General features: G+C 49.2%; 1 protein-coding gene across 2 annotated transcripts in view; it reads left to right on the forward strand.

Annotated features, from left to right (window-relative positions):
* Window positions 1-14,249, forward strand: part of LOC147419107 (ARM repeat superfamily protein) — a 114,558-nt gene that overhangs the window by 20,687 nt on the left and 79,622 nt on the right. For both annotated transcript variants that reach the window (XM_086505364.1, XM_086505365.1), the window contains exons 2-5: window positions 10,321-10,443; window positions 10,522-10,719; window positions 10,810-10,876; window positions 11,168-11,319. In XM_086505364.1, the coding sequence (XP_086361490.1) occupies window positions 10,321-10,443; window positions 10,522-10,719; window positions 10,810-10,876; window positions 11,168-11,319 (540 nt within the window). The remainder of the gene's footprint in view (window positions 1-10,320; window positions 10,444-10,521; window positions 10,720-10,809; window positions 10,877-11,167; window positions 11,320-14,249) is intronic.

Below are 14,249 nucleotides of genomic sequence, written 5' to 3' on the forward strand. Positions count from 1 at the left end.
GCGCTAGCATGATGACGTGGCAGTTTTCGACAATTGCGCTAGCATGATGACGTGGCAGGCTGTACGGATTTCCGCGTTTTGTGCTGGCTAATGACGTGGCAGGCTGTACGGATTTCTGTGATTTACACTGGCAGCTTTTTGGCTTTGCTTTTGAACCAGATGCTTTTGAGTTCGAAGGCTTTTTACTGTAAACTGCTTTTGGGGCCTAGGGCTTTAAATATGAGGTTAGGGCTCATTCTCTAGCATGCTTCCTGGAGAAGGTGCAGAGTTTGGAGTACCGGCTTGTACTAACTTGATGCAATATAAAGAAATACCGAAAGGGGCGCCAAGGTTTGGGGCCAATACTCTCTAGAGTGGAATTCCGCCACTCTGTTTTGCGTGTCGTCTCTCTCTTCCATGTTGTTATTGAAGTGCTAAAAGTCTGTTTAGTCTGCTCTTTTCTATTGGCACGTGGTGTCCGTAATGTGCTCTAACTGCTCGGATGGCCAAGGGGCTCATCGCAATGACCTTGGACGCCATCTCGGATGCCTCAAACTATATCTGATAGTAGCCGTGCCCGAGAAACTGAACGTCAATGATCTTTCCTACCTCTACTAAAAGGCGGGCCTGGAGGAGATCTCGCACCTCCCCTTTGCTAGGTCGGGTGCCGATGATCTTGCAGATGACGAAGTTTGCATGGAGGCGCTCCACCTTTGCTGCGAGGCTCGCTTGCTGTGCTGGCAACAGAGCAAGTCGAATGGTCGGCTTTGCGAGGTCAATCAAGGGGGCTTCGTTGGAGTTACCCTTTTGCTTCTTGTTGTTGTTGGAAGAACTAGTTAAAGGCTTCGGAGCTTGACTTCTTCCCCGCATTGAACCGCTTCTCCTGGTCCAATACCATTGGAAGAGTATTCAGCTTGCCACTCGTAATCAATGAAGAATAGAAGTTGGTATACTGAGGAGGCAATTGGGCCAAAAGCGAGATGGCCATATCCTTTGTAGTGATAAGCTTTCCCATATGAAGTATCTCTTGTTGAAGCTCTTGCATCTTGTTGATGCTATCCCGCATGGAAGAGTTCTTCACATCCAAGGTCCTCAATTGCACCTCGAGGGCTATCCGCTTCATTGGAGAGACTCGATCGTAAAGTAAAGAAAACCGATCCCAAATCAACTTTGCATCTTTCATTAATCGTATGTGACTGATAACTGATGGTGTACTGTTGAGGATAACGAAAGATCGGATTCAAGCATTGACATGCTCCCATAGCTTCGCTCTCGTAGAGTCCTTTGGCTTTTGAAAGTTGCTTGAAAAAGAGCCTCCAAGCTCGTAAGAGTCAAAGACCGCCATCATGGTTGCTTTCCAAATGGCATAGTTGTCTCCATTCAATTGCCGATTTGAGGGAAAGGTAGGGAGGGTAGGTATCTTGATTGGTTGATCACCTACATCGGAGTAGAACCGGGACCAATCTCCCCAATCCTCATTAACGGGTGGTTCATCACCACCGCCAGGCATACGCTCATTGTCACAAATGATGACGTGGCAGACCTTATAAGTTGTTCCAACTTATGGGCGTTAGCCGAGGCTGGGCCATGGGACACAAAGGACAATAAAAAAAATCGATTGGCTGCTGGCTGTACAGACGCTGCAAATCGCGCTAGCTGCTGATGTGGCAGAGCGTGTGGATTTCCGTGATTTGCGCTGACAACGCTGATGTGGCACAATTGTACGGATTTTCGAGAAAAGCACTGAATCCGTACAAAAGCGTTGGCAATTTTTAGGCTTACTGCTTTTGAGCAAGAAGCTTTTGAGTTACTGCTTTTGGGGCTCTGCTTTTGACATCCCTTTGTAAGAATAAAAGGAACCCAAGGGCCTCACTCTGTAGAGCATCTGGAAGCAGAGTCTGAGAGTTGAGGACCCGAGGGAGTTATATTGTGCTCAAAGTTTAATACAAAAATCCGAAAGGGACGCCAGTCTTTGGGAACTACGCCGGGCCGTGTCGACTCAATTTAAATGTGATTTGATTCAGTGAAGTGTTTTAAGCGAATCTCTCTCTCTCTCTCTCTCTCTCTCTCATTTTGCCTTGGTGGTCACCAGGGCAATGTGGTATTATGTTGCTCTTGCCAGTGTGGTATTATGTTGCTCTCGCCTCTACCTACCCCTCTCCATCCCTCACTTATAACCGTCGTCCCTCTCTAGCCCCTCGCCCCTCTATCGAGGCCTACCCTCCCTAGACCCTACCCACCCCCTCGTCCCTCTAGTTTCTCACCCCTACCCACCCCTCGTCCCTCTCTAGCCCCTCACCCCTACCTACCCTTTCTCGCCCCTACCCACCCCTAGACCCCACGCACCCCCTCGCCCCTAGACCCTACCCATCCCCTAGACCCTCTCTACACCCTAGTCCCTACCCACCCCCTCACCCCTTTCTACCCCTCCCCCCCCCTCTCACCCCTAACCACCCTCTAATCAACCCCTCGCCCTTACCACCTTCTCTCATCCCTACCCCGCAATGTTCAGAAAGAACCGGCTTTAGTGTATTTTCAAAGGACAAAAAATTTAAAATTCTAGGCCAGTTGGCGGGTCGCCTCAAAGAAAACTGGCTAAATTTGGCGGGCCTTCTTCGGTTTTTGCTCTCTGTCAACCTATATCACTATGGCAGGTTGCCTACTTCTTCCTCATATTTTGCAAATACAACATTTCATCATTTCTTCTCCACAGACCTCCAATCGGGTTGATTGCATTTTCTTGCTAGTTTCAATGTTCTCTCTCACCGAGATGGTGAGTGGTCTTGTGGCAGGCAACTTTTAGCAAGGCTACGATGTCACTGGCACAAGACAAGCAGTTAGTTGCAGTTGGGCTGGAGATCACACTGGACGAATTCTTGCCTGGGCAATGACATGTGGCAAGTGATACAGATGGTGGTCTAGTGGACATCGTGGTCAGAGCACCACCACCTCAGTTTGGAGATAGGCTTAGTTGGATTGGGATATCTGTTGGTCATTTGCGGCTCTTTACGAGATACATATGTGTGGTTGGCACCAGTCATTGGCATCATTATCATCTAATTTGTGTGGTCGAGCGTCTTGAGTTCAGGCACAACATGTCTGCACCATCCCTGCACATTTGAGCCTCGACACTCCCATTGTACCCGTGAGTTCTGGGCTTTGAGCTGAGTGAGAGCCAGTTAGGTGGTTTTTGAGGTATGCAAATGCTTCAACCTTGGGCTTTGACCATTGAAAGGGTACAGCTCTAGTGAGCCGGGTCAATGGTTGAGCTACGTGTGCATACATAGGGATGAATCTGCGATGATAGTTTGTGTTGCCCACAAAGCTCTAAACACCTTTGGGGTTGATGGGAGGAGGCAACTTCAAGATGGCTACTATCTTCTCTGGGTCAGGCGCTAAACCTTTAGCAGACACCACATGGCCTAAAAGTGTACCTTCAGTGACAAAAAAATGGCATTTGTTCGGATTGAGCTTTAGATGTGCCTCCCTGCACCTGAGGAAGACGGCAGAGAGCTGAGCGAGATGCTCCTCTATCTCCAATGGGGTTGAACATTGAGCACCCGAGAAGGTTGAAAAATCGTTCATAAATATGCGAAGATCCGTGAGCAAAGGACAAAAGATGAGATATATTGTGCGATTGAAAGAAGGTGGAGCATTTTTCAGCCCAAAAGACATTTTGGTGTAAATGAAAATACCCCATGGAGTTACAAGAGCCGTTTTGAGCTGATCACTCGGATGGATGCCCAACTGATTATAGCCATTGAAGCCATCCATAAAATTGTAAAGTACGTGCCCTGCCACATCTTCAAGCACACGCTCAGTGAAGGGGGTGGGAAAACCATCTAGGATAGTTACCTTGTTCAGAGTGCGGTAGTCGCTGAACAGGCGGATTTTATTGGATTGCTTCTTAGGCGCTATGACCATGGGTGATAGCCACTCAGAGTGCTCCACTGGTACAGTAATCTGTGCTTCTTGCATTTTTTCGAGCTCTATATTGACAGCTTTTGCATATTTAGGGTTGAGCTTGTAAGCTCGGCCTCTGACTGGCTTAGCCCCTTCAACCAGAGGGATAGTATGGACACCCAGTTTTGGTGGGATTCCTTCCAAATCTTTGTAAGACCAAGCAAAAACATCTTTAAAGGAGTGCATAAAAGAGACTACCTGATCGAGTAGCGCTGGATGATCCCATAACCAAGCGGCTAAGAGGATGTGCTGAGAATCGTCAGGGCCACCTAGGTTGACTTCTCTGACCGGGTCATCATGTGTAGGTGAGGGTGTATCAGAAGATGAAGATTGAGCTGCCTCTTAGAGCTTTGAGACATCATGGGCTGGTGTCTGATCGATGTGAAAATCAGCATACTCTTCTTGTAACCATCCTGGTGGAAGCTCCTCGAAGGGTAAGTCCTCAAACACAACAGTGTTTTTGCGTGGTTGGGGAGTTGAACACAGAGGAGGCTAAGGGGAGAGGTGAGACGTTGGTGAACTCTTGCAAAGGAGATTTCTTCCCCCTTCTATGATGTGTTATAGGTTCACCGAGGCTGATGGGTCCTCAGTGACTGTCACTTGCTTTTGGATGATGTGGCTCGTTGGTCTCTGCTGGAGGAGCAGGGGAAGAGGGTGGATTCTCAAGCAAGGGTTCAATAGAGACCACATAGCATGACAACGATGTAGTAGCCTCCAACCACTGCAGTAGATCTTCGTCGGACCTGTCACGTGGGGTAGGCTGCTCCAGGTCAGGGTTGGACTCCACTGACAAAGAACTATGATGAACGACTGGATCATGCCTCCTTCGAGTCGAATTGGTTGCATTGGGGAGCCAGGAGTATGTATACCCAATCATGAAGTGCTTTAGTGTGCCGCAGCCATGGTCTACCGATGAGCAAAGGAAAGCCTCCTTGCACCTGTGGGAGATAAACCACAACAAAATCCAAGCTAAAGGTGAAGTCTTGTACGTGCAGAGGCACCTTGTCCACTATGCCTACTGGGTAGACTATCCTTTGGTCGGCCAACGTAACTGTGAAGGGAGTAGGGCGGGTAGGCTGCAGACATAAAGCCAACATAGTGAACTCTGGCATCAGATTGATGCCAGATCCACCATCTACTATGACACGAGAGAATTGGTGACCAAGAATAGATACAGGGAGACGAGGACTCCTGTAATCGGTGAGGGGAGCGGCGGGATAGGAAATCATGTAGGAATCTGAGTGCTGTACGAGGAGGTGCCCGCCACGAGGTCCTGCACTCGGGTACAGAGACTAAATGACTGTAAGGGTGTCACTTCTTAGATTTGCATCGAGCAGGAAAATGTCATAAAGTGACACTTGCTGAAAGGTGTTCTTCAAGATTGCTTCTGATGTATGCTTGGCTCCTTCTATCTGGGCTTCCTCGGGTACTTTGATCTGTTGCAAGTCAGCCACTGCTTCCAAGAAAGCCGGAGGTTGGTCGGCATTTGCTTTGGTAATTCCCATATTCTCCGCATCTGTAGCATAAAATGGGCCGATTGGATGGACAAAATGGGGGATGAGGTGGTCTCTGCTCCTGCTGCATGGAGGTGGAGGGTGAAGAGTAGAAGCTCTGAGGGGCTGAGGGAGCATGGGCATGATAAAAACTTTGAGACGGAGAACTGCTTGGCATATCTTGAAGAGGAGGGGTATTCAGCAAGGGTGGCATGTAGTTTGAATGGCCATAGAGGGGAACCATGTTGGATGCAGGTGCTAACCCTTGTTAGAGAGTAGGACCGAGACTTTGCTGTATTTGTCGCAATCCCTTTAGGTAGTAGCAATCCTTGTCCTCATGTCCAGATTTTTCACAGAAATGGCAATAAGTCCGAAGGGGGCATTCATGTGGAGGGTGCCCTAGAGAGTGTCAGGAGCTACACCAGACCATAGTCTTAGTCTCCTGTTGAGACATGAGCTCTTCTAACTCACGCTTGATCTGTTCCAAAGCCTCATGATGTAGAGGCTTCTCCTATCTAAGAGAGAAGGACCTCTCCTCTTGAAGAGATCGTTGTAACTTTAGGGCTTCTTGCGTAAAGAAGCCAAGGGGTCAGATGGACTTTCCAAGAGTACAGAGGCAATCTCTACCTGAGGAGAGTCGGTGAACAGCTTCCTAGCCCCCTCTATCCTAATAGTAGAAACAACAAACTCCTCTAGAGTGGCTTCAGGTCAGAGACTCTCAAAGTTTTTGTTGAGAAGTCTTAGGAAGAGCCTCCTATACCCACTTCTTGACCATAAATTCACCTTGCTGAGGAAGCTTGGTGACTAGAGACTTTGTTCTGGTCATGAGTTCTGCAAAAGTGTCATTGGATTGGAGCATCAGGTTGGCCAACTCATCCAGAATCTTCTCTTGGAAGTCCCCTGATCTGAAAGCTTCACAGAACTATTGTCTTAATGTGGCCCAAGTCGTAAAGTGGTTTTCTGCAAACTAATTGTACCATTTATCTGCTAAGCCATCCAAGGTGGATGGAAAGAGGACTAAGTAGGCGTCTTCTCGGTTGAGGCCACGACCCCTGCAGAGGGAAACAAATCTACGGGCATGGTCGTCGGCATCCTCTGTGGAGAGACCTTTGAAAGTCGGAAACTTGATATTGACCTTAGCCTGAACGCTTGTGAGCTCCTCCATGGCGGTCTGTGCAGGAGCTTGTTGCTCAAGAGCTTGCTGTAACCTAGTGGGCGAGAACTTTACTGGGGAGGGTGACTTGGGAGGTGTAGAACTGGTTGAGGGAATGGAGGTAGTCGCGTGGGAAGGTAGGGGTAATGGGGCAGGTGGACTTCTACTTGGCACGAAAGGTTGACGCTTTCTGTGGCTTCATAGGACTTAGTAGTGGGCTTTGTCGCTCTATTGACTGCCTCGTATGTGTCATGCAGTAACCAGAAGGCCACCCAAGCTTTGGGCACGAAAACCTTTAACTTACTGAATACTGGTCCAAACTCCACTAGACCCAGGCGATTGACTAGACCACTTGGCTAGACTTGGACAAAAGACGACTAGACCAGCACGAGAGACTAGACAAGCAAGTCGCGGACTAAGCAGGTCGAGGACAAGCAGGTTGAGGGAAAACTGGACGAGACCAAGCTAGCTCCTCGAATGACTTTCAACGGAGTGAGACTTCAGTTGAGGTCCCACCAGGCGTGCCAAGAATGAGAGCACCTATAGCGGAGATAATGTGTCGTGCTCTCTACAGTGGGTGCTCCTCAATGCAATGTACGTGAAAACTCACTCCGAAACCACTGAAGACGATGAATAATAGAGCAAACAAATATAGCGACTCAATAGTAGAACATGAACAACATGGGACTCGACTAACTCAAAGAACCAATACAGACTCTGGCATGGCAGCGCACTCAGCTCCAGCCCAGAACTCACGGGTACAATGGGGGTGTCGAGGCTCAAATGTGCAGGAATGGTGCAGACGTGCTGTGCTTGAACTCAAGACGCTCGACCACACAAATTAGATGATAATGATGCCAATGACTGGCGCCAACCACACATATGTATCTCCTAAAGAGCCACCAACGGTCAACAGATATCCCAATCCAGCTAAGCCTATCTCCAAACTGAGGTGGTGGTGCTTTGGCCACGGTGTTCACTAGACCACCATCCGTATCACTTGCCACGTGTCACTGTCCAGGCGAGAGTCCGTCCAGTGTGAACTCCAGTCCAACTGCAACTAATTGCTTGTCCTGTGGTAGTGATTGTAGCCCTGCTACACGCAAAAACTAGGGTTCCCCTAAACCTTGCACATTCCATGAGACAATCCTCATGGAATCAATGAGAGAAGACTGATGCTGCGACAACAGTCAACCTCGCAATCGTCGAGGCTGGCTTGAATGGGGAGTAACCTGCATCAGAGCGACCCCAAGTTAGGCGTGACTGTAGTGACTATCCCAACCTACGCTCAAGAAGAGCGTGCAACCCGTAGGGCTACATCCCTTGTCCAAGAATCCTCATTTACAAATACATAGAAAGGAGTACTCTTAGTCTCTGCAAAGAAGTAAACCACAATGTGTCTATATCCAACTGTATCAAGTGGCGTCACAGTGAACTTGGCTAGCGGCCAAAGTGTCTGAATCAAGTCTGTCACACTCAGGTCTCCTATGTGGTGCCAGAACTCTAAAGCCTAGACATAACCAATCTAGGACTATGTGTAGAGTTCACTCTGTGTGATCTCTGCCATACAACGAGAAGAAGAAGCCAACCGTTGCATCCAAAACCTCAGTACCTCTGGCGGCTAGAAAAAGAAAGTGTACTTGAAAACAAGCTGCCTTGAGGTTGGAAGATGGGTCGCCGAGGAAAAGGGTAAAATTGTAGTGAAAAAAATCCCACTTCCGCAAATGTCGAAACTGGTCATCCCACGAGGGACTGACGCAAAAGGAGAGACCCCTACCAAAAGTGACGTCCTTAGTAAGGGTTCTCCCTCCTGAGCCGTTTGGCTCGTAGCGAAAGCACTACCAAGAGAGCGTCGAGTTGCGGATGAGTACCCAATCCCTGTGTCGAGGAAGGAGTGTGAGAAGGTTCAGGAGACGATGCTGAACTTGCATACTTACCCGGAACACGAACGGGGGAACAGGAACGGGGAGGGGGGGGGGGCCCGGAACGGTCGACTAAAGTAAGGCTTGAGTTACCTCCTTTCAGCTTAGTCCCAAATCGACTCCTAAACAACCCCAAAACTGCCCCCAAAATCTGGACCCAAACGTGTCCTCAAACTGCCCCAAATGTGTCCCCCAAACAGCCCCAAATCTGCCCCCAAATGCCTACTTTTACCCGTTCCGCTGTTCCGCCCCATGTTCCGCCCGTTTCTGAACGGCGTTCCGTTCCCGTCTCCGTTTTGGGAACAAGACTCGTCCGGAATGCCATTTTGGAACGTTTGGGATGCGTTTTGCCCGTTCCCTGTTACACTATGCTGAAGGATCAGTGGAGGGGAAATGGGGGGGGGGGGAGGTGGAGGCGTAGGTGGAGCACAGGAGACGGAAGGTGGGGGGGAGGAGGGGTTGGTGGTGGTGAAGCTGAGGTGGAAGGAGGCTCCTTATAGAAGGTCAAAACGGTTCCTGTAGGAACCAACTGTTGATGGACAACCGGAGGTTGGCCACCAGGGGGGCCGTGCGATGAGCTCAACCTGTCGACGGCGGCTATTTGCCTGCTGCCAGCCATCACCTGGCTGGTCCTGGGCTCTGAAGAGGTGCGAGCTTGTTTGCCCTGGGTACCTGCCTGATGTGCCTCCACAGCCTTGGGAGGCTGAGCATGCGATCCGGGTCGAGATCTTTTGCGAGGACAGACCTTTGCTAGATGACCCATCTGTGTAAATGAAGCACCGGCTCGAAGAGTCTCGAATACTCCACCCTCTGGCGGAGCCAGCCGCCACTCACCCTAGGTAGGAGGCTACCTTCGAGAGAGAGTGGGAGTCCCGAACTAGAACGTGTACTGTGGGTATACCTGCATCCTTGGCAACAATTGAAGCTGCCGTGCCCGGAGACTCCAAGACTGTCCTTATCTCAGAACTGATCCTAGAAAGAAACGGGAGGTACTCTCTCCTTAGGCCGGGGAAGCAAACCGAAATGGGCAGATCTGCTTCCTCGGCAAGAACATCTGAAGCTGGGTTGAAGCCATGGCGCCACTGCCGGAAATGAGCCCTGACCGCTTAGATGGCCAGCGGGCTCATGGAAATGACCTTGGCAGCCATCTCAGGAGTCTCAAACTCAATCTAGTAGTACCCTCGCTCAAGAAGCTGTATGTCGATGATCTTTCCCACCTCTGCTAGGAGACGGGCTTGTAGGAGGTCGCGCACCTCGCCTCTGCTAGGACGACTGCCAATGATCTTACAGATAACAGAGGTGGCCTGAAGGCGCTCCATCTTTGCTGCAATGCTCGCTTGCTCCGCTGGCGACAAAGCAAGTCAGATGGTGGGCTCGGCGGAGTCGATGGAGGGGATTTCATCAGAGTCCCTCCGAGGCGGAGCACGAGCTTCATTCTGTCTGCTACTACAAATGTAGGCAAAAAGAGGTCGTTCTCATGCTGGAGTGAATTGCGCCTAACGAGTCCGAGAAGCTGTTGGCGAAACCCGTCGAGGAGAAAGGAAGCGCGAGATTTGGGGGGGGGGGGGGGGGGGGGGGGGGGGGGGGGGGGCTGCTGTGAGCGACGGCAATAGGAGCAAGTGGAGTGCGGCAGCAGCAACAGGGAGAGTTCCTAAAAAAAAAATCATAATAGATCTTATGTGCATGAAAATTCATTCTTATTCATTTACATCAATGGCTAGCAGTTTAGCCAAAGTTGTTGCCATAATCGTCCCAGATTTTTGGTATGCAAACTCTCATGCTTGGGTCTTTGAGTTTATAATTGTTGCAGGTGAAAATGGCAGCTGTCAGTATTGTGCATGGCTTAACAGGTAGTGAAGATGGCATAAGAAGCCTTGCAGGAAAGGGAGGGTCACTTTGTAGGGCCCTTCTGTTGCTTCTTTGTTCTGAACAGGTCAGTTCATTGCAGATTTCAAGTAAATCATGGTTATGTTGGTTGAGTTGTGACTTATAACACTTTCGCTGTTTGAAGAATGTACGTCAACTTGCAGTAGAAGCTCTTGTAAATCTCTCCCAAGATACGGAACTAGGGGAGGCAATCATACAAGGGGGTGGAATTGAGCAAACAATGGAGCTACTGGGGGGCCCAACTCAAGATTTGAATAGTCTCTTGCTTTTATTGATTGTCAATCTCACACATTCAGATCTTGGTGTCAAGTGCTTGCTTCAGGTCAGCGAAAGAGGGCTGTTTAATGCTTACATCTCGTGCTGTGATCTTAACTTTGCAAATCTTGCAATATGTCGTCTATGCAAGGACTAGGAAGCTGACAAACTGGAAGGCTTATTTGTGCGCAAACTTGTGGGACTTTTCTCAAAGGTTCCTGAAGGTCTGTTTCTTTCTCAATCACAGCCAAGGAATTGCTATCTCACTATTGTGTGATTACTCACAATCGAAGTAAATGCAGGAACTTTTTGTTGTAGATAAAGCATATCCATTACCATGACATACTGCATGATAAAGAAAAATTAATACAACTGTTTCGATCTGTTTGTATCGGCTGTACTGTGTGCTTTGGGTATCTTTTTTTTTTAATGTCTCTTGACATTTTGTGAATGCAAAAGTGTGTTTGCAGGCTTTTGTGTTCCTAGCTTCATTTTGTCATTGTTTATTGATGCAGGATCGAAGGACCATTATGAGCATGTTGCATCTGTTCTAGTCAATGTGACACGGCTTGAATCTGGGAGAAGACTCATGCTTGATTCAAAGAAAGGGCTTATGAAACAGATTTTACCTCACTCCGATTCAACAAGCCTAGTACGGCGAAAAGGGGTAAGTAGCATTAGAGCATCTCTAAGAGTCATACAATTGTTTGCTTGTGTGTTTTGAGGAAAAGAAAGAAGAAAGTAGTGTTAATTTAGACAAGAGCCAAACATGACTTACAAGACTGAAGTGCCACACCATTTTAACTACTTTCCTCTTGGTGTGTGCCAGTAACACAAACTAAATTTGAACAAAAATGAAAAATTGTCTTTAAGGATTAATTGTAGGGGGTTTCAGCCTCTGTCCATCTAAGATGTCCAAAAATCCTCAATAAGGGCTTTACCATAACGATCAACAGCCAATTTCTCTTGTTTTGTTGCTCATAAATGGTGGCCAATTCTTTTTTGTGGCAAGAAAAGGATCCTTCCATTAGTTAAGAAACTGCCCAATGGGCTACAATTTTCCTGTGCTAGAGAGGGCTACATAAACATGTGGGGAGACTCTCCCAATGAAAAGACAAGATATGTACAATGATGGCTAAATCAGGAGAAGGGAAGAGGAAACAACCACACTGGTGGGTGGTAGGCGTGCCATGAGCCATGTTGAAGAAGGGCCCTGGGCGCCAAAGTCGCAAGAAGGCCTCGCGGCGCTCCTGCATGCGGTCGGAGCTGCCCTGGAGTCTCTCAAACTGGCCCCTAAGTGTGTGGCACTCCAGCCAACTGTCACGGAGGTCTCCGCCGGTGGGACGGATCGAGCCTCGAAGATGCAGAAGTAGCGAGCTCACGAGATTAACCTTAGTGTCAGGCTGCAGATGAGCTCCCGCTCCCAACACCACTCCACTCTCTATCTCTGCTCCACTCCGGAGGGTTTTAACTCTATGGCTGGCTGGAGTGTAGGCCGGCCCTCCTGTATCACAATCATCTTGCTGACTGAAGCCATCTCCAAATGAAGTCTTGGGTCGGTGAGTGTGGATCAAGTCGTAGCAGCCCAAGTGTACTGGCTGGCTGTAGAGAGTGTAGGCATTAACCGAAGAATCCGAAGCTAAACCTGCTCATGCCATGGCCGTCCCACAGACAGTGACGCCGAGTCTCAAGTGGGTGGGCAAAGGCGGCACATACTGCCAAGAGGTCGCTGTGCACCAACGAATTTCTCATTGCAGTAGCTCAATGTGCAACTAGTTATTGGAACATGGTGACTGGCCATGGCTGTCTGATGTCCCACAAGCGCTCCTGCTCCCAAAATCTTGCCAAGAACTCAGAGATGAGACTCTCTTGCTGCTAGTGAATCATTGCAGCATGACGAGCCTCTCTCTGTGCTGTCAGTATGTGGTGACCCAGCCGAGCTGTGTACTAGAAGAAAGAGGTCCTCGGATGATCAGTTGGAGTAAAGTGATCCCGCCAAAACCACTCCTCCTAGTCGCACTGCACTCGCATCAAAGGGTGGATTTTTCTCAGCCCAAAGCCACCAGTGTAGTTTACAGTACCTTCTGAGGAGATTCAAGGCATTCAGCTGCGAGGCATGAGGGGGGTGCAAAGCATTGTCAGAATATTGTAGAGGCTATACATGCATTGAGGAGCGTTTGAGGCAGCCACTTGTTTGGAACCCTATGGTCACCACACAACGAGGCCACATGGTTGGTAGTAGACCTCATGTCTCTTTGTGTCCCATGGCAGAGGGTCCAACCCAATCTTTTGGGGACTGGCTGCAATTTACGGTAGATTCTGAGGAGATTCAAGGCATTCAGTTACAAGACATGAGGGGAGTGTAGAACATGTGTCAGGATATTGTAGAGGTTATACCTACAGAGTGACACCATCCTATGGAGCCAGCAGCTCCCTACTAAATGGGGGCTTTCACGCAACCAGAGGTCCTCGTTTCGCTTGCTCAGACACAGGTTCTTGCATGTTCTTCGAGGTTTAGAGGGACGGCTGCCTCCACATAGTCACTACCAAGGCACTAAAGGTGGCTGAGTGCTGTTTTCGACGGATCACAGTTGTGGGCATCAGTGGGAGAACTTGTGTCATATACCCAGACCCGTTAGATCTTGAGTCAAGAATTCCTTGGGATGACCTTTGCCATGAGACCCCAAGAGAAACTACAGAGTGATGACCTGCCAAGAGACCTTGGCCCGAACCGACTGTGTGTCTCGTCCTGACCACAAGAAGTTCCGATCAGCCTCTCCAGCAGCCTGGTGCAAGAGCTCGAGAGAATCCAGCAAGATGTGATGTACCACATGTTAGCCAGTAACACCTGGTTGGCCACCACAACCCTGTCAGCAAGAGAAAGCCATGCTGAGATCCAGTGGAGCAGTTCCTCCTGATGGAAAGGAGGAGCAATCTGCTGCTTTGGTGACAGATCCAAACCAACCTGACAGCCCAAGTAGCATTCTGGTGTCCTGGGAGGGATCCACCTAAAGCCCTCTCCAGGTGACCAATCAGGCATGGGAGCACTACCAACCCAGAAAGCCATTGTCTTCCGTCAGTTGATCAATGCTCCCTACGCACAACAAAACATCTCAAGAGACTTCTCACACCTGTGCAAATTAGCCTCCCGGACCTCCAAAAACATACCTGAGTCATTAGCAAACTTAACGTCCAAAAGCTCCTCTCCCTGAATAGGCAGCAAACAAACCTCTTGTGAGGTCAAAAACTTGTTCAATGCCTTATTGTAGACGAGGAACTGGAAGAGGGCAGCCCTGTTGAACCGATCATGTGAGCATGAAGCGTTCCCCTCTTCCCCGTGCCAACAACACCTGAATGTGCGCACACTTGTAGATTGCTGACACTCCCCTAATCCATCCATGTGAAAACCCCATCCAGCGCATAGTGCCCTCAAGGAAGTCCCAGTCACCTTCTCACTCATGCTGTCTGGCATCTCCCTAGTGTGCAGAATGTGCTAGTAAGCCCTACAAAGGTCTTGACCGAGCACCTCCCAATACTCCAAGAAGCTGGGAGTCCTCCCATGGGAAGTGCGCTGAGGGCCTCTTGTACCTCTTCTGG

The sequence above is a fragment of the Adiantum capillus-veneris genome, chromosome 29 (assembly GCF_014529385.1).
Source record: "Adiantum capillus-veneris isolate H3 chromosome 29, ASM1452938v2, whole genome shotgun sequence".
Lineage (NCBI taxonomy): Eukaryota > Viridiplantae > Streptophyta > Polypodiopsida > Polypodiales > Pteridaceae > Adiantum > Adiantum capillus-veneris.